A 24,212-nucleotide genomic window follows, 5' to 3' on the forward strand; every position below is an offset into this window, starting at 1 on the left:
GCGCCGGAGCGCACTCGGCGCTCAGCTGGCGCTGCCTGCGCCGCCCCGCCCCGCCCCGCCTCGCGCCGTCGGCGTCGGCGTCGGCGTCTGCCGGAAGCGCCGCCTTCACGTGCGGCGCGGATCGCGGAGCGGCCAGGTGAGCGCCGTCCCATCGCCGGCGGGCTGAGGGCTGCAAGTCCCGGGAGGCTAAGGCCCGGGCCTGGGGGCGGGGGGGGGGGGCCGCGCAGTGCACCCCTGCCGGGACTCGCACCGATAAAGAGCTGGAGTCCGGGGCGGAACTGGCCCGGCCTCCCGGCACCTCACTCCACTCGGCCCGCAGCCGGGCTCCCCGCCTCCGGGTCCCGGTCCTCGGCCCTCTGCTCTCGGCCAAGAATTCTTGAGCCTGCGCATGCCGGGCGGCGGGCGGATTCGCGCCGTCCGCGGGGCCCAGCGCCCAGCCCGGGTTCTCTGGGAGCCCGGGCGTCTTGACTGCGTGGCCGCTCGGCGGCGTTTTGGGAGCTGGGAAGAAGGGATCTTCTCCCTGGGCGCGCGTTCCTCTGAGGAGCTGAGTTCTAGAAGGATCTGGGAAAAAGCAGGTGATGAGCTCTCCGGACAGCGCATTCTTTTTAGTCTTACGGAGTGTAGAGGAATCATGAGACTGCGATTTTTTTCAGATACTGCATTCTTTTATTTTAACTTTATTTCTATATTGAGTATTGTGAACTTTTTGCTCTGTAGACCGAACCTTTGTATTATGACTTAAACCCAAAGTTTTGCTTCTGGTTTTTTTTAAGGTGTTGGTATGTTTGTATTTTGTTTGTACACTGAATATTTCCTGCAGCCTTTTCAGAAGCAGTGTATGTGGCTGATAAACATGCACATGAGTGAATGAGTTAAAGTTACAGCCAGAAGTTACTGGTGGAGGGGCTGGGAATATGGCCTAGTGGCAAGAGAGCTCGCCTCGTATACTTCATGAAGCCCTGGGTTCGATTCTCCAGCACCACATATCTAGAAAACGGCCAGAAGTGGCGCTGTGGCTCAAGTGGCAGAGTGCTGGCCTTGAGCAATAAGGAAGCCAGGGACAGTGCTCAGGCCTTGAGTCCAAGCCCCAGGACTGGCCCCCCCCCCAAAAAAAAAAAAGTTACTGTTGGAGAAATAACAATATTTCAATTGGGATTTAGTTAACACTTCATTTAAAAAAAAACCAAACCCTTGGAGAAACATTACTTTCTCCAAGCACTGTATTGCCGATTTCCTAATTTAGTGGTGTTGGTTCTAATATGTAAATATATTGTAGAAACTATACAGAAACTTTTCACCTAAATTGCCTTTGAACATTTTGATTTTGCCTTAATTCCTGCATCTGGTCATAACAGTAATACTTATTATCTGTCTTCTGTCTGCTTTTGTCAGAATTCCTCCCTAAAAAATCCATGGGGCAAGCATCTTACACTTTATCCCCAACAGTTTACTGACGTTTTAATTCACTAAAAATTTAGTTATAAATAACATACACACTGGTCATTTTCTTGTTCCTATTCAGCTAGACCTTATTATAATATTGTTTCCCATTGTTTTATTGTTGTTGTTGTTTTACTTGTAGATAAAGTGTAGCAATGGCTGCTGTTTATTCTGGCATTTCCCTTAAGCTTAAGAGCAAGACAACGGCTTGGGAAGATAAACTAAAGCTGGCTCATTTTGCTTGGATTTCCCATCAGTGCTTTCTACCAAATAAAGAACAAGTAAGTTTAGTGTGAAACTGAAAATTTTATTATCTAAATTCATGTGCACAAATCACACATTGACAGTTAAAAGACTAGAAACCTAAGTTGGAAAGGAAGGTTCATTGGAAGTTAAAAGTAATAGTAATAGATTGAAGGTTGGGAAGTGCAGAGTTTGTATTAAGCCATGCTGGAAATTTAAGTGGACTCCAGGAAGGAGGATTACTCTTTATTAATGTTTCTTAAGCTTATTTTGCTAAGAAGTAGTTAATTCAGGAAATACTAGAATGATAGCTTCATGAGATTGAATTGATATACATCTCAAGGTTGATGTTAAGAAAGGAAGCATTAGTTGTGTTAGTGATGGACTATAAGGCATAGTATGTAGTGTTGTTTTTATACCTACTAGTGCCCACATCTGTTGCCTGCATATGGGAGTTATCCTGTAGCTTGCTTAATTCCTAGCATGTGGTGCATATGCCTGGAATGACATAAGATGGGTGAGATGGTGACCTGGCTGGCAATTTGAACCATATTTCTGCTGTTCCTATCCTGAGAGTTTTTCCTGTTAGCATTAGTCACTCTTCATACTGTCATTGACAGTTGTAGGTCATGGGTCGGAGGTATGGCTTGGTAGAGTACTTGCCTAGTGTGTTTGAGGCTTTGGTTTCTATCAGCACACTCACACACATGCAAGCTATGCGGATGACTGAGGGCTCATCATCTCTCCTCAGTGTTTGTGCCCTAGAAATGTCACAATAACGTGTACAACTCTCTAATGCAGTACTTGTGTATCAGTTTGCCTTAACTCCTATCTCCTTAATGAGGGAGTTTAGAGGTTAAACTGCCTCTAACCTGGGAAGCCATCATCTAAATTCCAGCACTCTGACTGCCTTTTTGCTTTGTTGTAGACCATTCTGTAATCACTCTGAGCATTTGTTGTGTTTCTAACTCAGAGGAAAGGGAACAAGATTTTTCACCTGACGCTAGGAAGACAAAACTAATGTTTTCTCCTTCCTATTCTTTAACAATAAGCATTTTAAGATTCTAAAACTTTTTTTTAATATTGTCCCAGGTGAATTTGTTTCATTTTAAATATTTGTTTATTGTGTAAATAGTTGCACAGACGGTTCAATTCAACATGTCAGTTTATGAGTAGAATGCATCTTGATCACTGTCATTCTTTTCATCATTCATTCCTCATCTATCACATGGGTGACCTTTAAAGTCAAACTTTTTCCCTTGCCATGGCTGAGTGACCCCATACTCTCCAGCATCTTTCCTGTAAAAGAAGCTCATCTGTTTTTACAATATCTTTGCTCCAAATTCAGGTTTTACTTGATTGGGCAAGCCAGTCGTTGGTTACATTTTATAAGAAAAAACTTGAGCTGAAGGAGGATGTTGTTGAGAGGCTTTGGATCTATGTGGATAACATTGTACATAGCAGAAAACTGCAGAGTCTCCTCAAGAAAGGAAAGACGGTCAATCTTCAAGTTTCCCTAATTAAGGTAATTAGTGGTTTCTTCTGTTCTTCTGTTGAATTGTTTGTGTACTTCGGTTAATTTTTGATTTATGCTTAAGCTTATTTATTCAGGACCAGATGTATGAAGATGGAAGGAATTTCAAGGCGAGGAAAAGGAAGTAGAAATATTATCAGAATTATAATAAACTTATTGAATTCAGAGCCAGGTGAGGCTAGGATCTGAGGATTGCAGTTTGAAGCCAGCGTGGGCAGCAAAGTCTGTGAGACTCTTACCTCCAGTTAACTACCAGAAAACTGGAAGTGGTACTGTGGCTCAAAGTGGTAGAATGCTAGCCTTGAGTGAAAAAGGTCTGTGCTCATGCCCTGAATACAAGCCCCATGACTGACTGACCAAAAACAAAAAAATTAATTGAATGCCTATGGTATAATTGTATTGTAATAAGCACTTTATATTGTTTGATGGTAAAAGCTTAAAACTATTTCATAAACAGGCTTTTACTACTTTTTTACTTAGAAAAGATTGTCAGCAATTTTTGGCTAATTATCTGATTTCCTTTCTACCACACCTTTTTTCTTGGTCTTAAGCAAGATTAAAGGCCAAAGTCTGAACAGGAATTTTCTCAGAAGGTTTTTGTCTGAAAATGACTTTGCAGAAAGTTTCAGATCCGAAAGTATGACGTTCACTGTATTTTGAGTCATCATGAGAATCCCTAATCACAATTTTTAAAAACATTATTGGAAGCATTTAATGTGTGATGGCCTGAGAAATGCTAAGTCGCTTGCCTTCTGTCATATGGATGATAGCCTAGATAAACCTGATTGCAGAGACAAAGGTGCAGGTGAACTGTGGGTGGTTCTTGAGACTACTTCATTGTGTCATTTAAAAAATTATTGGTCATTCTGACTGGTCCTTCAGAACATTGCAGGAAGATTTAGAACATAAGGAATAACAGGTGTATGACATATAAACAAGTTATACTTCTGGGTGTAAATTTTGAAGACTCCCATTAAAGAGCTGTATAATAAAAAAAAAATACAGAGCCTACTGGTGGTGTGTTGCTACCTGAGGACCTGATGTGTTTGCCATAGCTTTTCTAGTGAGGCTCTGAAGCTCTAAGCCAGCACTTGAGTGGAAATAGTAATGATTGTCTTAACAGGGCTGATGATAGGTTAGAATCCAGGACAGATTTGATTCCTAAGTGGCATTAGGCTAGGGGCAAGTCACATAGCCCATCAGTGAAATTTAGGCATCTGGCTGACTCTCAGGTACAGTATCAGGGCCTTGCACTTGATAGACTGGCACTCTTCCACTTGATCCACACTTCCAGCCATACTTTTTGCTGGTTATTTGGGAAATCCAATCATCTTTTTCCTGGGTTAGCTATGCTCTTCCAGATTTCAGTCTCCTGAGTAGCTTGGATTACAGATGTGAGCCACCAGTGTCCAACTCATTAAATTGTGGAGTCTTGAATACAGTGAACAGTGGCTTGGATGGAAATTAAATGAGTAGTAACTGGCCACATTTGCTTTCCTTTTTATAGAGTGTCTTTACTTTGGTTTTGTTTTTTAATAGGAAAAGTGTAATTGAAGTAAAAATGTATCTTTAGTCATGCATGGCCTTAGTGTCTCTATCCATCTACATGGGAACAGCTGAGCTGAGTTACAGACTTGGGGTCCAAGTACTGACTACTGACATTTGAACTTTACAAACTGAGTGGAGACCTGGAGGTATGCTCAAGTGTTAAAGCATCAGCTGTAACTGATGCTATAACTTCAAGCTCTAGTACCAGCACACAAACACACCAAAACAAACAAAAATGGTCACTAAACTTCAAAAGCACTAGTCCTTTTCAGAACTGATATTGTCAGGTGATGGGTGTATGAAGAAATTAAAACAGGGACATCGCTTTCTTGATGCAGTAAGCCAAGTCAAATTCTTGCAGATTTGATGATCTGGGATTTACTTTTTCACTGACATGGGAGAGAGGAGCAGTTGATTGTGCTATATTTTTTGTGTGTATATTGCTTCACAGTAGTTGTGTGTCTTATTTCTTTCTTAATATTCAGATCATAAATGAGAGGATAACTGACTTTGCTCTTTCGGGACACCATGGAAACATTTGTGCTGTCCTGCACTGCTGTGAGGGCATCCTCTCGACACCTGCCCTTGCTGTCATCTACACAGCCAAACAGGAGCTGATGGTGACCTTGCTGAGCCAACTCTGCTGGTCAGCCTGCCAGCAGCCAGAAGAAACAGTGACAACTCATCTGTTCAAGGTCATCCATCTGGCCCTTGGCCATTACCTCTTGCTCCAGCAGCAGCAGGCCAACTCCAGACGTGTCTTTGGGGATATGACAGGGCACCTGCTCCAGCCTTGCCTCATTTTGAGGCATTTGCTCTCTGGGGGCGTGTGGACACGGGCTGGTCAGGGCCAGCAGTGGCAGGTGCTAAGCCGGGATGTCAGGAGTCAAATTGAAGCTCTGCTTCAAGGTGGAATTTTTCGGCTTGATCTGCTCTCATCTTACAAAGAGGAGCTCTTGGACCAGCAGCAAAGTGACAAAAAAATGGGAGCCCTGAAAAATCTTCTCACTCCAATGGACACTGTGATCACTAGGTTGATGGATATTGGTGACGGTAAACCAGACCTTCATGCTTCTGTTGTGGCCAGTTCAGTGGCCTTGCTGTATAGACTCTTTCTGGACTCATACCTCAAGGAAGGAAACCAGTTTCTCTGCTTCCAGGCTCTTCCCAAGCTGTTTGGCTGCTTGCAGCTCTCACACCTTCAAGAAGGGGAGATGGAAACTCTGTCTACATCAGATTGGACCACAGAGCTTCTGACTGTAGAGCAGCTTCTAAACTCGGTGGCTACCAATAATATCTACAATGTGGCTGCTGACCGGATTCGGCACGGGGAGGTGCAGTTCCACTTCTATCGCCGTGTGGCTGAGTTGCTGATAAACCACTCACAAGCACCTGTGCCAGCCTGGTTCCGCTGCCTCAAGATTTTGATTTGTTTGAATCATTTGATTTTGGAGCCAGACCTGGATGACCTGTTGTCTTCTGCTTGGATCGATGCAGAAGTAACAGAGTTTCGAACCAAAAAAGCCCAGGAGATGCTTATTCACACCCTCTTCCAGACATATGCCAAACTCAGACAGGTGCCACAGCTGTTTGAGGAACTTTTGGGAGTGATCTGCCGTCCCGCTGCTGAAGCATTGAGGCAGCCTATACTAGCCTCGGGCCCCTCCATGGCCCTCTGTGAATGTCTCCTGGAGCTACCACCAAATCAGGTCCTGGACACATGGTTGCTTGTGCTAGAGAAGTTTCAGTCTTTAGTCCTGCCTGGTTTGCAGAGTGATACTGACATGGCCCTAAAGGCCCTGTCCCTGAGCTCACTGCTACACTGCATCATGTTCAACATGAGGAGCCTGGACAGCAGCATGCCCCTTCCAGTCATCAGACGGACACAGTGCATGATGGAGAAAATGCTTGGAGAGCTTGTGAAGCCACTGCTGGCCTTTCTCCTCGATCCCCCAAACCGAGAGCCTGAGCTGTGGCAGAAGGTGTGTGACTCCACATTCCTCCTGTCTTATACCTGGGCCCAGGTGGATGCCACTTTCAGTTTGAACTGTAGCCAGTATTGCTCTGTGGCTGGGCCCCTGACTGGAGCTGCTCTGGACGTCTCAGATCTTCCTTTGTTGCTCCCAGGTGTGGAAATACAGCATTGGAAGAAAGTAGAGAAGTTCATGTTACAGTCTAGCTCTCTCAGTAGGTATTGCTTAGAACAGCTCTACCTGCAGAAAATAAAAAGGACTTTATTGAAGATTGGCTCTGGGTCTGAAGAAACTCTTCAAATTTTGAAGCATGATGCTGCCTACATTCTTGGCTTAGGCAGAGATAGCTTAAATCAGGGGACAACAGCTTCCTGGGATGGGCAGATAGGGACAGTGAGTGTGTCCACATACCCCATAGCACACTGGCACTTGATTGTATCAAATCTCACAGTTCTCATACCCTGCCTTTGTCCAGATGATGTGAAATACCTAGCCACTGTCCTGTTAAGAACTCTACCAAGGAACAAAGCCCAAGAATGCTTAGCAGATGAAGAACCACTTATTACTCTTGAGAAAGTATCCACAGCCCTCCTTCACAGCCCTCTCTTCCCTGAGATGCAGTCTCTCCATTCTGCCTTCCTGATGTGCATTGCTGCCACATGTTCTGGCATTCTGTGTTCTGGTGCCCACCGTGACCTGGATCTTCTCAGTCAGCAGCTGCCTTGGCTTTTCGAAAAAGACAACCACACAATTGAAGCATATTGGGAAACCAGATTTGTAAAGGTTGGGCCTGAAAGTGTAGAACCAAGAGGAGAAGTTGCCCAGAACTTACTATTCTTTGTCAAGAGGGACTTCCCCATCCAACTGGAGGAAGGGCAACTAGAAGGCCTTCTGGGTCTCATGGAGGTCATCTCCACTCTGCACTTGGATAGCTTCTCACCACTCTATCATGTGCACTATTTTACTCTGCTACTGTCTATGGCTGTCACCACACTGAGGTGTTCTCACTCCTCCTTGGCCCTCCAGTTCTTAGTTACTTGCTACCGACTTCTTTGTGGCCTACAGAGGGAAAGGAGTGCCCGCTCTGTGTTTAAAGTTATGTATGTCAGTGATATTTTTGAGCTTGTGTTGACTTCACTGTTGCAGGCAAGTAGTGGGCTTCTTGTTGAGGTGGATGACTCATCTTGGTTGCAGCTCCTCCAAGAGGTGGGGACATTCTTGGAACAGCTAATGCAGATGCTCATCCAGCTAAAGCTGAGCGTGGTGCTCAATTTTGGGAAAATTGCTGCATTCCTCTCAAGGTGCAAATTGTACCCTGAGACAGCTTCCAGCAAACAGCTGAAAATCCAGAGCCCTCTGGGCAGCCAGCTGCTACTGGTATCTCTAACCAAGTTGTGCCAAGTTCTAGGGCCTTTTGTCAGTGAGCAGAGGCAGCCTCAGGAGGCCTCAGCAGTACTGCCTGAGCTGCTGCAGCAGGCCATGATACAAACAGGCACTGTGATGCAATTCTGCTCAACGCCGGGACCAGGGGGCTGCCACCTGCCCTCAGCTCTTCTCTCTGCCATTGCCACAGTCTTGGAAGTGGACCTGAGCCAGTGCCCTAGGGATGGAGGGCCCAACATGGCACAAATGGCAGAGAGAGCACTTCCCTCACGTACTGCCCTGTACCAGGATGTCTACACTCAGCTGCTGTCAGAGCTGGTGGCCCTCGCAGGGAATATACCATCTTTCCAGGCAGCCTTGCGGTTTCTGACTCTGTTTTTTTCAGCTCCTGACCTTCATCCCAAGAAGGGATCTGTTTTCGCCTCCATGTTTCATTCTGTGAGAAAACTTCTTGCAGGTAAGTTTCCTCTTGAGCTGAATCTGTACTACCTGCCCAGGTCAATGGGAGCCCAGCAGCTGCTCACAGAGTTGCTGGACCTCCTCCTCACTTACAGAAGGGTATGTGATTCCTGGTGTCTTCAGAAGATGTTCCATGGGGGCTGTGGGATCCTGTCCCCCGTCCCAGAGCTTGGGACTTCATTTTCTCTGCTTCCAATGGTGCATGTAAGTTTTTTGTTTTCCCTACCCTGTACACATGGCAGTCTTATAGGTATGCCCCTCTGGTCCATGGGTCCTCACTTGTTTTAGAGATTGTCCTGTGTGTGTTTTAAGTTTGTACACTTAGTCTTCTTGTTGTTGGCCTTAAACTCACCCTTGTCCATGGATTATTCATGAGGATAATTCCATTCTTATGAGGCTTCTAGGCATCAGGCTTGTTTGCCATAGTTTGGCATCTTTTAAAAAGACATAAAATCTGCCAACTTAAAAAAAAATTGAGGGCTGGGGATAGAGCCTAGTGGCAAGAGTGCCTGCCTCGGATACACGAGGCCCTAGGTTCGATTCCCCAGCACCACATATACAGAAAACGGCCAGAAGCGGCGCTGTGGCTCAAGTGGCAGAGTGCTAGCCTTGAGCGGGAAGAAGCCAGGGACAGTGCTCAGGCCCTGAGTCCAAGGCCCAGGACTGGCCAAAAAAAAAAAAAAAAAAAAATTGAATAATTTTCTTTCTATTAAGCCTTAATCAGCTCACACTCAGTGTAGTGCTTGTCTGCAGGGTATGGTTGGGGGCATTTTTGCCCAGTCTCATTGTGGTATCCACTGGGTGTCACCCTCTTAGCCAGACAAGAGGACCTCTGATAGCATAGTGCAAGAGCTGGTGTGTTTGTGAACAGTTGACCTCTAAATCCCCCAGGTCAAAAGTTATGGGGCTATTGAATGTTATAAACACTGTTTAGAAATATGCAAAAAAAATGGTGTTAAGCAAACAAATCTACAATGTAAAAATGTTAACACCGTGATTACAATGTCATTAAATGCACATGCATATTTTCAAGAGTTCTGAACAAAAATCAAGATAATCATTACAGTCTTATAATTGTTGCTATGTTCTTATGCCATCCTCATCTTTAAAGGTTAATATTCCCAAGTATTTTAATCATTATAAAGCAACACTTTTCCATGATTTAATTCAACTTATTATAAGAATGGCTAGATTGATACTTTTAATGTTTGTAGAGAGCCTGTTTACTCTAAAAATGGCTATATTTAGATAATATAGTAAATGGCCATTAGGATCTGTTACTCTTGTTACTGTATGTAACATACCTTTACTCTCCTCAGAACCAGATAGGTTAATATTAATGTCTTCTTGGCTCTAAGACAACATGTACTAGGCTCCAGAGTTTCTTTTTAGCTGTGGCAGCTGTTGAAGAGTTATAGGAAGGTCTTTTGAGGTGTTTCCATAACACCTCAATATGGAGGGCTAGTGGGGCCTTTAGGAAGTGAGGCCACCTGGTGTGCTGCTCGTGCCAGACCTGGGTGTGTAGCCTGAACAGTGCTGTGGTTGTCTCCTTGTCAATGACCCTACTATCTTGAGCTCAAGTGTGGATTAGCCAAAAAACTGACGTGACATTGTTCTGTCTTAACTCTGTCACTGGTTCTTTTAGGGACTGCTGTTCTTAGTGGGGCTAAAACTGAGTCCTTTGTTAAGGCTAGTGGCAGCATTCTCTGTGAACATCCTGGGATGCAGCTGGCATCTGAAGCTCTGGCCACTGCCCTTTTGTTAAGCAGAACAGTATGTCTCCTTCTTGCCTAGTCCTGATGAGCCTTCAGCCTGGAGCTCTAACATCCTCTGACCCCAGTAACAGGCCTCAGCCCTGTAAGGCCAGCCTCAGCCTGGACCCATTCCCACATATGAGCTATCAGACTGTCTAGTTGACAGTGTGGAGTGGTAAGGGGTAGGAAGGAATGCCACTAGGATACCCCCAAGGTGCTGGGGAAGGAGAGGGAGTATGAGGGTGGGTCACCATGCAGTGCTGTGGTTTTCCCCCATCCTTGGGAAATTTGGCTTTTAAATGGTAGCTTTTAAACAGGCAGAGCACTCCTGACAGTAGAACATACAGCTTCAGCCAACTGTGGGTGCTATGCTTTAGATCTCGTCCTCTGAATAGGACTGTCCCCTGCTGTGGAGGAAAACCCTGGTGTTTTGACCGAATTAACAAATAATCTGTATGGATCACAGGGAAGAGTGTGTGAGAATGCTAAAAACCCAACCAGAACACACTGGGTTGAGATGGTGTGTGCAGGCCACATCAGTGGCTGCAAAAGTAGAGTTGGAGAACCCTCACAGGGGAGGCTCTTGCAGGAGGAGGTAGAGAACCCTCCCAGGGGAGGCTCTTACTGTAGGTGCTGCATCCTTGTCTTGTTGGTTCTGCTTTATCCATTTCGCTGATGAGGGAATTGAGGCTAAAAGAGGCCACGAATGTAGTCTTAGAGCTTGTAGGAGTCTGGGACCTACAACTTAATTGCTCAGAGCTCCTGGCTCCTGCCAGGTGTAAGCCAGAAAGTGAAAGAAGCTATTGTGGTAATGTGGAGTTGTCTGAGGTTAGTAATGGAGGAGTTTTGAATGCTTTAGGCTTTACTGTGAGACCATGGGCCAGAGGTCCCTGAGGATGCCAGGAAACACCTGAGACACCTGGGTGACTCAACAAACGGTCCTAGGAAGTTCAGAGGCTTCGTTTTTGTTGTTGTTTTAAATCTTTTTAGTATCCTATTTATTTTTGGCCAGTCCTGGGTCTTGAACTCAGGGCCTGAGCACTGTCCCTGGCTTCCTTTTTGCTCAAGGCTAGCACTCTGCCACTTGAGCCACAGCACCACTTCTGGCCATTTTCTGTATATGTGGTGCTGAGGAATCGAACCCAGGACCTCATGTATACGAGGCAAGCTCTCTTGCCACTAGGCCATATCCCCAGCCTAGTATCCTATTTAAAAATAACCCCTTCCTATTGAAACTGACTTTATAAGGAAATGGGGGAAAAAAAGGAAGTTACAAAGTAACAGTCACCAGTTTGGCATGGTCAAGCAGTACCAGTTCCTGAGCATGTTGTCCTGTTTGTGTATATAGGTATAGATTTGAATGAGAGGGTCACCACCCATTAGTGTCTGCCCAGTTGCCTATATGACCATCCCCCTCAAAGTGGCTTTGTTTTTTGATGGATCATAGGGCTTGAACTCAGAGCCTGGGCACTGCTCCTGAGCTTTTTTTGCTCAAAGCTAGTACTCTGTCACATTGAGCCACAACTCCACTTCTGGTTTTTAGGTGGCTAATTGGAGATTAATTGGAGTCTCACTTTCCTGCGTGGTCTGACTTCAAACAGCAGTCTCTGCTCAGATCTCACCCTCCTGAGTAGCTAGGATATAAGACATGATCCCGGGTCCCAGCCTAAAATCAGGGTTTTGAATGGCTGCATAGCTGTTCTCATCATACAGCTCACTATGGCTCACTGTGTCTTGTCTGCTATGCTTTTGGTTTCTTTTCTCACAGATCCGGACACTTCTGCCCAGGTTACTCAGGATATTGAGTCTCACTTGGAAGCACTTTTCACCCAGATGTTAGAGGCTGGGACGATGGAGGACTTTGGGCTGGTGATGCAGTCTATTCTCAAGGGGCTGGATGTTAGTCATGCATGGAGAGCAGACCTACAGGCCAGTAACCTCCCTCTCCCTTTTTACAGAGACCCAGAGGAGGTCTGCTTCAATGATAAGGCTTATTTAGGATTCCATCCCTAAAAGTAATCTAGACAAATTCCCACTGAGTGAAGGTAGAACAAGGGCCTAAGGGAAGGGCCTGGTATGAGGCTGGCTACCTGACCTTGGCTTTATTTATTCAGAAGGGAAGCTGGGTACCAGTGGCTCATGTCTATAACAGTAGCTTCTCAAGAGGTTGAGTAGCTGAAGGATTGTAGTTTGAAGCCAGCTTGGGCAAAAAAATTAGTGAGACTTGTCTCCCATTAAGCAGCAAAAAAACAAAAAGACTAGAGCTGTGACTCAAGTGATAGAATGCCAGCTTTGAGTAAAAAAAGCCAACAAGAGTGTGAGACTCAGCACACACACACACACACACACACACACACACACACACACAAAATGGTAATTTGAGATTGCAAACCTGAGATGCTGGATATTACATATTTATAGTATTGACCCAAGAGAAAGTCAAGTTCTCTGTTCATCCGCTGTATGTTTAAGGAGTCACTCTTGATTTGTCCACGTAGTACGGTCTAGCAGTTAAGAAGCCTGTGGACTCAGGAGCTTGGTACATTTTCTGTACAGTTCTTTTTTTTTTTTTTTTTTTTTTGGCCAGTCCTGGGGCCTGGACTCAGGGCCTGAGAACTGTCCCTGGCTTCTTTTTGCTCAAGGCTAGCACTCTGCCACTTGAGCCACAGCGCCACTTCTGGCCATTTTCTGTATATATGGTGCTGGGGAATTGAACCCAGGGCCTCATGTATAAGAGGCAAGCACTCTTGCCACTAGGCCATAACCCCAGCCCCTTCTGTACAGTTCTTAGGAGGCCCTTCATGCCTTTATGGGACACCTCAGCTAGGGCCCACACATGCTGAGAGTTGGCTCCTTTGGATGGTCTCAGGCATTTGATCGATCCAGTACACTAGAGGACATGGGCTCCTCAGACTTTGACCAAGGCTTTTTCTACCTAAGAGTGGTTTCTGGCCACAGAAACAGGTTCCTGGCCACAGCTTATACCTGTGAATTTATTTTGAACTGGAAGCACAAAGGCCTGGGCATTTATGCCACTCCTACCCACTGCCTGCCATACTTGCCCATCTCTTTGGACTTGGTATTTCCTGCATGATTGGGCCTGAGTTTTGAGAAAGATTCTGGGTTTTTTGGCTTCTTTTTAGCAAGTCCCAAGTTTCTATTTAGACAGTAATCAAGGAAGCCTCACTAAGAAAGAGACAGAGGCTTGAGTTGAGAATTAAGGATTAAGGCACACAGCATATGAGGATGCTGGTTGTGTTGAAAGGTAAACAAGTATGAGAAGACAGATGGGCCCAGAGTTTTCCATATAGACATTCTAACGAGTGGGAGAGCAGGAACAGACAGGCTTGCAGACATGTATGGTCAGGGGAAGAGAAGGGAAGGGCAAGACAGGGCACAGGGTAAAGGCCAGGGTCAGGGCCTGGACTAGGGTCTGGGCTGTGGGGCTTCATCGTGTTAAAGAGGATGAAGAAATTGGTGTGAAGATGTAAAATGTGGCACCTGACTCAGGCGTTGGTTACTATAAGCATTTAGTAAAAGCAGGTTCCAGCAACTTATGCTCTGGTTTTAACCTGTCAGCTGTGACCACACCTGTGACCATTTGCCAACCCTTTTATCTGTGACCATGTGTGATTGCATGGCCTCTGTGTCTCTCCCTGAGGTCACTGTCCCAAGCCATCTATAGACCTGGTTTACACAGACACTCCAGAAAGCCCCTGCTCTGCCAGAGCTCTGCAGTTTCAGTGCATCCTCTGCATGCCCCAGGCCCTGTCTGATTCCCAACCCCAAGGCCATCTAGGGCTAACTGCTTCTATGCTAAAGTCCCTTTTTGTTTCAGGCTGTGTTGTCTGCTGTCAGATTGCTCAAACTGCTGCTAAACTGCCCACTCAGCAGAGAGAAAGCAAGTTTGCTGTGGCGTGCAAGTCCCCAGATAGTAACTGCTCTGACGGTGAGTGACCAGCCTGTGCAAATGTACCTCTAGCTCTCCCCTCCTCTGTGAGATGACAAGTAGCTTTTTGGGCTTCTCTGTCTGCTGGTTCTAGGACCGGCTCAGGAGGCAGCCATGAGCAGGGTGCCTGGTTTATGTCCCATCCACATACTGCTTGACAGTAGCAACCTGGTATGGTGACGGCAAGGAGGAACAGATAAACAGGGAGGCTGGTGATAACAAGTTACTTGGGACTGTACAACTAGAGAGAGAAGGTGAGGGGGATCCCAGGGCTTTCTTTATCCTAACAAAATACTGTGGTCAGGTCAGGGTGCCTCTGTTTGGAGGGGTTTGTGTGTATGTAGCTTGTGATAACAATGAGGGAAAGCACTCTGTGGAGGGTGACATTGCAGACAGGCTAGTATCCCATACCACCCAAGCATTGGGTTTTGTGTCTAGCAGTCACTCTGTTGCACCAGAACAAAGCCTGGTTCCAGTGGCCATTGTCAGTGTTCCTGCTCTCAATCTTGAGAAAATAGTATACGTTCTGACATGCAGCTTTCTCATGAGAAATTAGCACTATTAGCTCTTCACAGGTAATTGCTTCTCTTCATACCAGAAGAACCAACAAAAGTATGGACTGAAGCAGCCAAGGCCATAGTAGGTCACCCTTGGAGACTGGAGCTGGCTTCTTAATCCCTTCAGACTTGCACTGGCCACGGCAGCTAATTTTGAAGAGTGAATAGTCTGTCACCTGGTGCTTCAGTGTTTGTTATTTCATTGAAGTATGGCCTTCACTTTTTTTCCTTCACTCTCCTTGTAGCTGCAACACCGAGAGGCCTGTCAGGAGCAGCCAGTGGCTGTTGCTGTGGTTGGGCCTATTCTAGATGTCCTGGCTGCCCTGTTGCGACAGGGGGAGGAAGCCATCAGCAACCCGCACCACGTCAGCTTGGCCTTCAGTATCCTGCTGACAGTTCCTCTGGACCACCTGAAGCCACCAGAGCACGGCCTCATCTTCCTGAAGATGCACAATGTGCTCTTCTCCATCCTGCAATGCCACCCTAAGGTGAGGGGAGGAGTGCTGACAGCTGCTGGGGATGAGCCTTGACAACCATCTCCAGAGAAGCAGCAGTGGGGCTCAGTGGCAGAGTGCTACCTACTTATGAGTGTCCAGGTCCCTCCCATCACCAGCACTACAAAAGAAAAAGAGGGTGGGGAAGTGGGGAAAGGAGAGAGAGGGAGGGGAGAAAGGATGGGAAGGAGGTAGATGGAAGCCACATAGTCTGGCCTGAGTTTCAGTGTGTGTGGTGTGTGTGTGTGTGTGTGTGTGTGTGTGTGTGTTTTATCTGTACAGTAACAAGGATTTGGAGATGTCTTGGGGAATGTGAAATAATTTTTGCAAAAATGACTTCTTCCTCAGCATACTGCAAAAAGTCATTTGACATGAAGAGTTTTGCTGGGGAGGTATGGCTCAGTGGTAGAGCACCAGCTGTGAGCAGAGGAGCCCATCCAGGCCCGGAGTTTAAGCCTTCACACTGGTACAAGAAAACCCCAAACAAACAAAACCCAGGACTTCTGTTGGGTTAATTCTACCAGAGAGAACTGTTCTGACATTTGTTTTACTTTTTGTCCTGTGGGTTAGAGCAGCAAGAGGTACCTAACTTGCCAGCATGGCTACCACTGGCCTCAGGTATCTTAGACATTAGGACCTGAATAATTAATTGTATTCCAGCTAGTTTAAATGGTAGCCACATGGGCTCATGGCTGTTGGGTTTGACATTGTGAGATGGTTGAATACAAAAGCAGCATTTGTTGTTGTTGTCATTTTAGTCTTACTGTCAAGACATTCCCAAGCAGACCTTTTCGTCCCTCTTAATTTAGCAGTTTTGGTTCCCAATCTAAGTGAATTTGTTCATGTAATACTTTTCTCTCATATTGATTCTACTTGAATAAGTGAGTAATTCTACTTGAATAATTGTTGTTCAATTGTGGTTCACTTCTGCACGTGCCCAGGATGGATTAGAACCAGTTTAGAGAAAGCGTAAACTCAGCATGTTGTGAGCTGGATTGCCCCACGTATTCTGGAAGCTATGTCATATGGAACTTGTACCTCAAACTTTGTAAGAGTCAGCCCAGGGTGGGTGAGCAGTCACACAAGCAAGTGAGGTGTGAAATGCCCTTGCCTGGTAGCTGAGCACACAGGATGTTCTATGTCCTGCTAGGCAAAGTGAAGGAGTCAAGCAGGTGAGTCACAACACCTTTGTGTTCTTTGCAGGTGATGCTGAAGGCCATCCCGTCTTTCTTGAACTCTTGTAATAAGCTGTTGTTTTCAGTTATGCATGAAGGAAGGCAGAAAGACAAAGGTAATCCAGGCTAACACTGTAGGTACACAGTTTAAAGTATATTTCTTATATGTTATCACCAGCTTCAAATATTTCTAAAAACAAAACTATCTCCATTGAGTTCAAATGAAAGAGCTGTTCAGATTATCAAATGAGTATTCAAAATCAACGTAAAAAAATTTCAAACTTACTGTAGGTGCATGTAGCATCTCTCTCTAAAATAGTTTTCTAGAAAAATATCTAGAATTTAGAAAATTTTTATTGAACACATAGCTTATATAAGAGATTTTAAAATGACAGCAGTCATGTTCCTGCCCTTAAGGGGTTTATGGCTTAGTGGAAGACAAAGGAAGAGGTGCCACAGAACTTTCTCACTTCAACCAGAGACTCTGCATGTCCCTGCCTTGCACTGCCCTTCCAGCCTGGCCATGGCACCGTCACACTTGCCAAGCAGACAGTCACAAACTGTCACACAGTTTGTGTGCATGCATCATTTCTTGCTACATCTCTGAGTTTTGGGAGATTCTCATGACTAGAAAACTAAAATGTATTGTTTTTTGTTGTTGTTTGTTTGTTTGTTCTTTTTAATGCCATTACTGGGCATCTTTTCCAGTCAGGGCCTGGGCATTGTCCCTAAGCATTTTCACTGAAGGCTGATACTCTACCACTTGAGCCATAGCTCCACTTCCAGCTGTTTTTTCATTTTTTCTTCCTTTTTTGGGGGGAGGAGTGGTGGTCATAGGCTTGAACTCGGGGCTTGGACACTGTCCCTGAGCTTTTGTGCTCCAAGCTAGTACTCTACCACTTTGAGCCACAGTCCCACTGCCAATTTTCTAGTGGTTAATTGTATGTAAGAGTCTCATTGCCTCTCTTGCCCAGGCTACCTTGGAACTGGGATCCTCAGATCTCAGTCTCCAGAGTAGCTAGCATTAGAGGTGTGAGCTACCAGTGCCAGGTCCACTTCCAGCTTTATTAGTGGTTAATTGGAGGTAAGATTTCATGGGTTTTCCTGCTCAGGCTGGCTTCTAACTATGATCCTCAAATCTCAGCCACTTGAGTTGCTGGTTTTACAGGCATGAGTCACAGCGCCCAGCTGTTGCATGGTTTTGAAGTTGTGCTACACAAGTATTAAGCACAATAAAGAGTTCCATGAGGGGGCTGGGGCTATAGCCTAGTGGCAAGAGTGCCTGCCTCGGATACACAGGCCCTAGGTTCGATTCCCCAGCACCACATATACAGAAAACGGCCAGAAGCGGTGCTGTGGCTCAAGTGGCAGAGTGCTAGCCTTGAGTGGGAAGAAGCCAGGGACAGTGCTCAGGCCCTGAGTTCAAGGCCCAGGACTGGCCAAAAAAAAAAAAAAAAAAAAGAGTTCCATGAGAGACCAATTGATGGAGGGTATCATGGAAGACGGACCCATGGTAATTGTGCATCATGTCCATCTTCCTATAAAAGACAAATTACAGTTTCTGAATTTAGGGAATCAGAGACATTATTTGGGTGCTTTGTAAATGATTGGCATCAGCAGTAAGCCACTTTCTTTTTTTGTTTGTTTGTTTTTTTGTTTATTAATTGAACACAAATTTTTTTACAAGGTGTTGTGCAAAAAGGGTACAGTTACATAGTAGGTCAGTGTGTACATTTCTTGTGATATCTTACGTCCTGTTTTTCTATCCCTTCTCTAGGTCAGGTAGACATATATACAATATACAATATACAACGTATCAAGAACATATATAGTATTCACAGACTTGGTCTCTACTGTCTCTCCATCTCCCTTTGTTAACAGTCATATATCAGGGAGATCATGCCCCTTTGTTTTCTGTGTTCTAGGCTTGTCTCGCTCAACATTATTTGTTCGAGTTCATCATTCCTAATCGCTATGTAGTATTCCATTGTGTATAAGTGCCATAGTTTTTTGATCCATTCGTCTGTGGAGGGGCATCTGGGTTGTTTCCATATTTTGGCTATTGTGAATTGTGCCGCGATAAACATGGAAGTACAAATGTCTTTTTGATATCTTAGGTTTTGCTGTTTAGGATAGATGCCTAGGAGGGGTATGGCTGGGTCATAAGGTAGGTCTATATTGAGCTTTTTGAGAAACCTCCATACTGTTCACCAAAGTGGTTGTACTAATTTGCACTCCCACCAACAATGGAGAAGGGTTCCTCTTTCCCCGCACCCCCTCCAGCATTTGTTGTTGCCTGAGTTCAGAGTATAGGCCAATAAACCTATTAGGTTTATTGGGCTTGGAGGGGCTTAGTTTTTTTAGTTCTCCGTAGATGACAGATATCAGGCCTTTGTCTGTTGCTGTGCTGGTAAATATCCTTTCCCATATGGTTGGCTGTCTTTCTATTTTGGTGGCTATGTCCTTAGCTGTGCAGAAACTTTAATTTGTAGTAGTCCCATTTGTCAAGTCTTTCCCCTATTTGTTGTGCCTCTGGGACTCTATTCAAGAAGTTCCTTCCTGTGCCTATAAGTTCTAGCGTCTTTCCTACTCTGTCCTTCAGTAGTTTCAAGGATTCAGGTCTGATATTGAGGTCCTTGATCCATTTTGAGTTGATCTTGGTGCATGGTGATAGGCTTGGGTCTACTTTGAGTTTTCTGCATATGGCTGCCCAGTTTTCCCAGCACCAGTAGTTGAAGAGGCTATGTTTATTCCATTGTATGTCTCTAGCTCCTTTGTCGAATATCAGTTGGCTGTAAGAGTGTGGTTTTATTTCTGGGTCTTCAGTTCTAATCCATTGGTCTTCCGATCTGTTTTTATACCAATACCATGCTGTTTTTGTTATGATGGCCTTGTAGTAGAGCTTGAAGTCTGGTATTGTGATACCTCCTGCACTGCTTTTTTTGCCTAGAATTGTAAGCCACTTTCTTTTTTTCTTTTTTTTTTTTTTTTTTTTTTTGGCCAGTCCTGGGCCTTGGACTCAGGGCCTGAGCACTGTCCCTGGCTTCTTCCCGCTCAAGGCTAGCACTCTGCCACTTGAGCCACAGCGCCGCTTCTGGCCGTTTTCTGTATATGTGGTGCTGGGGAATCGAACCCAGGGCCTCGTGTATCCGAGGCAGGCACTCTTGCCACTAGGCCATATCCCCAGCCCATAAGCCACTTTCTTGATGATAATTTTCCATTTAACCTGCTTTATAAAATACCTTTTTTTTTTTTTGCCAGTCCTGGGGCTTAGACTCTGCCTGAGCACTGTCCCTGGCTTCTTTTTGCCCAAGGCTAGCACTCTGCCACTTGAGCCACAGCGCCACTTCTGGCTCGCTCATGCTCGCGCGCTCTCTCTCTCTCTCTCTCTGTCTCTCTCTCTCTCTCTGTGTATATATGTGATGCTGAGGAATCGAACACAGGGCTTCATGTATGCAAGGCAAGCACTCTACCACTAGGCCATATTCCCAGCCCCTAAAATATCTTTTTAAAGTAATAGAAGTTCTAATTTTAAAGTAATAACAATTCTAAATTTCATTCTGGGAAAAAAAAATCTTGATTTTTTTCTAGTGAGATCCCTAGAAAAATTTATAGACTTCAGTATTCTATCTTGTTCTTTTTGTTATGTGGACACTTATTTGGCCTATCTTTTTTCCAAGAAGCCAGTTAATATAGAAATGGTGGAAGGCTTGAGGCAATTTCTGTGTATATTAAACATGTAAGGGGTATTTCTGAACTAATAGTTGGGGTTGTGTGCTGTCTGTAGGAAGCATGGCTGATCTGCCAATGGTCCTGGAGTGTGCACGCCTGGTAGAACGGATGTACAGCCACATTGCTGCACGTGCTGAGGAGTTCGCCATGTTTTCCCCCTTCCTATTGGCAGAGTATGTGACGGAGGCACAGAAGGTAAAGTCCAGGTTGAATGTCTTCCCAACAGGAATTCCTATTCCCAGTCTTAAGCATGGCTTCTTACCCAAATGGGCCTGCAGCGGGCCTGCTGTCCTGTGTGGGTAGTCGCGGGAAGCCTCCTTGTGGAGTGGTGGTCAGAACCGCATGTGAAGGCCCAGTTGACCCCCATGCTAAAGGCAATCATATGTTTGGCTCCACCACAAACACGAAACCTTTTCTTTTTACCTGTGTCCTAGAATCTGATGGGGAAATAAAATGTCACCCAGGGCCAAGAACAAGGAAGAACTAAGACAGTGCAGGCAGGAAGGAGGGGTCCAATCCCTGGCCTGGGCCCCTAGCTACAGGATCTCATGAATCTGAACTTCTTAGGTTTGTCATCCATCAGACTCAGTAGCACTCAGATGCTTGAAGCAGATGGTAAGGTGAACATAATGGGAGATTTTTTTCACAACAAATTTTGTCCAAATCTAGTCTTCTGGATTATGAATTCATCTAAGAGTTACTGTGCTTTGGGTGGGATATGCTTAGCTCAGGTCTGTATTCCCAGCAAAGTAGGAGGCAGAGAATGGAAGGGTTGCAGTTTGAGACCAACTTGGGCAAAATTTTAGCAAGACCCCCATCTCAACAAACAAGCAGATATGGCAATTCACATTGGAAATCCCAGCTGTGGGAGGTTTAACATAAGAGTATCACAATCTGGGTTGACCTGAGCAGAAAGCATGATACCCTGTGAAAAATAAAGCAGGAACTGAAGGTATGGCCTGAGTGCCAGCCTTGAGTACAAAAACTAAGCAAAGAGCACAAGAATCAAGTTCAAGAACTAGCACACACATGCAATAAAACTAAAGCAGAGTGGTTGAGACCATAGCTCCTTGGCAAGTAGGAAACCCTGAGTTGACACCTTCTACTGCCAAAAAATATGTTACTTCACTCTGGAATATCAAACTTCCCTAAAACACCTGGTGTCCATGGCAAGCTCACTGGACTGCAGACGACTTCTGTCCTCTGCTATGGGGAGGACATCCTGTCTCCCCTCCCCAGAGATACCATCTCTCACCACACAGCCAAGCCTGCCAGCACCTCATCTTTGGCCCCTCCAGAACTGATGTGATTGAAGGATGTGCCCCTTTAAACCAAGAGAGTAAAGCAAAAGCAACAATAACAAAAAAGGGAAATCATTCAGCAGAAAAGAAAGGGTGGTGGTAAGGGAAATTTTGGAAACAGAGATAATGCATTGCGGGACGATAATGTAAAGAAAAACAGAAAAGATGTCTACAGGCCAAGGAGAGGTAGGAACAGGTCCCTACTCTGGCCTTCAGAGGGAGGTCACATCATGTCTTACCACAACTTGATCTTAGACCTCTTACCTCCAGAACTGCAAGAGTATAAGTTCCTGTTTATGCTGTGCTCCTCCATAAAACTGAAACAACAAAAACTGTACTATTTAGGCTGGGTCTGTGGCTTAGTGATAGTGCTTGCCTAGTATGCATGAAGTCCTGGGTTTGATTCCTCAGTACACATAAACAGAAAAGGCCGGACATGGTGCCGTGGCTCAAATGGTAGAGCGCTAGCCTTGAGCAAAAGAAGTTCATGGACAGTGCCAGGCCCTGAGTTCAAGTCCCAAGACTGGCCAAAAAAAAAAAAAAAAAAGAGCCCAAAACGGGACTATTGAAACCTTAGTTTAGGGGCTTAGTGGCAAAGTGCTTGCCTAGCATGCATAAAGCCCTGGGTTCGATTCTCAGCACCACATAAACAGAAAAGGCCGGAAGTGCTGTGGCTCAAGTGGTAGAGTGCTAGCCCTGAGCAAAAGGAAGCCAGGAACAATGCACAGGCCCTGAGTTCAAGCCCCAGGACTGGCAAAAAAAAAAAGAGACCTTAGTTTAATTGAATGCCAGTGTTAGATGCAGTATATAAGACAGAATATCAGGTAGATAACAGCATATTTGTGTGTAACCACTTGTACATGTTGGTACACATCTACATTGCTTTCTAGGGTTGGAGGCATAGCTCAGTGGTTAAGAGTGCTTGCTTAGCAAGAGTGAAAATGAGTTCAAGCCCCATTCATTTCCTTATGCTTCTTCAAGGTGGGTGTGTTGGGCAAACCTTTGAGTCACAGGTAGGCAGCCTGGTGAGACCCTGTGAGGATAGGTTAGGGCCTCCAGGCCCATTGTCTTATGCTCTTCACATAGTGAGGAGCACGGTTGGGGATTTAGCTCAGCAGAAGAGCACGTGCCTGGCAAGTGCAAAGCCCTGAGTTTGGTCCTCAGCTGGGGGGTATAGGGCTATAAGAGACCAAAATAAATAAATAAGGCAACTAGCAGACACATAGTGAGGAGCCCAAGCAGAAACTCGCAATGACTTAATCTTTTCTTTTATCCCCAGATTAAATTTACCAGTGTGATTCTCTTGCTAATTGGGGTAGGAAGCTTATACTACACATCTTCTCCAAGGAAATTTCAAGTTGAAGGAAGTTTTCATTCATTGTCTAGCAGTCTGAGTGTTGGGAGAAACTCTGCCTTAGAAATAAGCCATCTAGGCCAGGTGCTGGTGGTGTAGGCCAGTAATCCTAGCTGCTGAGAAGGTTGACATCTGATAATCAAGAGTCAAAGCTAACCTGGGTAGGAAAGTCAGTGAGACTCTTATCTCCAGTTAACCAGCAAAAAGCCAGAAGTAGATATGTGTCTCAAGTGGTTAAGTGCCAGCCTTAGTGAAAAAGCCAAGCCGAGAGCACAAGGTCCTAGTTCAAACCCCAGTGCCAGCACAAAAGCAAGCCATCTGAAGCCCAGAGATTCACAGTATTGTTAGTTGTAATGGTTGGCAAAAGGAGAAGAGAGTTTACCAAACCGCCAGCCTGCACCAGATGTAGGTGTGCAGAGCAGAGAGCTAATGGTGGAGCGAGATTATATAGGGAAAGGCGAGGAGGAAGTGTGGCCATAGTGAATGCAAAAGAGACCTCAGAGCCTGGGGTCCTTTTGCTGACTCACAGTAGGTGATTACCAGTTTCAGGCAGGTGATTTCTAGTAAGTTATGTGCTGTCCTTCATGAAAGGGGAGAAGCGGGGAAGAGAGCTGTTCTCCTGGGCAGACCTAACACCGGCTTCATGCCACAGGCCCCTTCTGGACACTGTGACACTCCTGTGACACTCTGCCCTGTGACACTCCTGGTCTGTTCCATTTGTGCTCAGAACTCTGCCTTTCTTTCTAGGTGACCTTGTACCCAGGTGTAAAGGACTTGCTGCAAGGGGGTATCTACCTCATCCTGGACCTCTGCACCGAGCCTAATGTCCAGTTCCTGCGGGCCTCACTGCAGCCAGGAGCACGCGATGTCTTTAAGGAGCTGTACAGTGACTACCTCAAGTACCACAAGTCTAAGCAAGAAGGAGAGAGGAGATACACTGCATAGGCCACGTTGTAGCATGGTTGTGCAGGACACCTTGCAGGGGCTGTGCCTTGCCCTCTTGAGCCTCCAGAGTGAAAGACTTCAGATGCTCTCATCACAATGTTGATTGATGTCTTCTGTGTGAAACCCTTGGGAGCTGTGCCATATATTTTCATATCATAGGGACTGGGAATATGGCCTAGTGGCAAGAGTGCTTGCCTCGTCTACATGAAGCCCTGGGTTCGATTCCTCAGCACCACATACATAGAAAAGGCCAAAAGAGGCACTGTGGCTCAAGTGGTGGAGCGCTAGCCTTGAGCAAAAAGAAGCCAAGGACAGTGCTTAGGCCCCGAGTCCAAGCCCCATGACTGGCAAACACACACACACACACACAC

At 45.6% G+C, this 24,212-nt stretch overlaps 1 protein-coding gene across 2 annotated transcripts; it reads left to right on the forward strand.

Annotated features, from left to right (window-relative positions):
* The first annotated feature begins 7 nt into the window (after positions 1 to 7).
* Positions 8 to 23,996, forward strand: Urb2 (URB2 ribosome biogenesis homolog). Of its 2 annotated transcripts, none has more exons than XM_048367835.1 (10): positions 8 to 136; positions 1,583 to 1,721; positions 3,032 to 3,208; positions 5,251 to 8,578; positions 12,103 to 12,263; positions 14,173 to 14,283; positions 15,086 to 15,328; positions 16,538 to 16,625; positions 20,297 to 20,436; positions 23,644 to 23,996. In XM_048367835.1, the coding sequence occupies exons 2-10, from the start codon at positions 1,596 to 1,598 to the stop codon at positions 23,839 to 23,841; spliced, it is 4,572 nt and encodes a 1,523-aa protein (XP_048223792.1). In that variant the 5' UTR covers positions 8 to 136; positions 1,583 to 1,595; the 3' UTR covers positions 23,842 to 23,996. The 2 variants fall into 2 exon arrangements, with proteins under 2 accessions (XP_048223792.1, XP_048223793.1); XM_048367836.1 differs by lacking the exon at positions 8 to 136 and adding an exon at positions 393 to 575.
* Positions 23,997 to 24,212: the final 216 nt, after the last annotated feature.

The sequence above is a fragment of the Perognathus longimembris genome, chromosome 18 (genome assembly GCF_023159225.1).
Source record: "Perognathus longimembris pacificus isolate PPM17 chromosome 18, ASM2315922v1, whole genome shotgun sequence".
Lineage (NCBI taxonomy): Eukaryota > Metazoa > Chordata > Mammalia > Rodentia > Heteromyidae > Perognathus > Perognathus longimembris.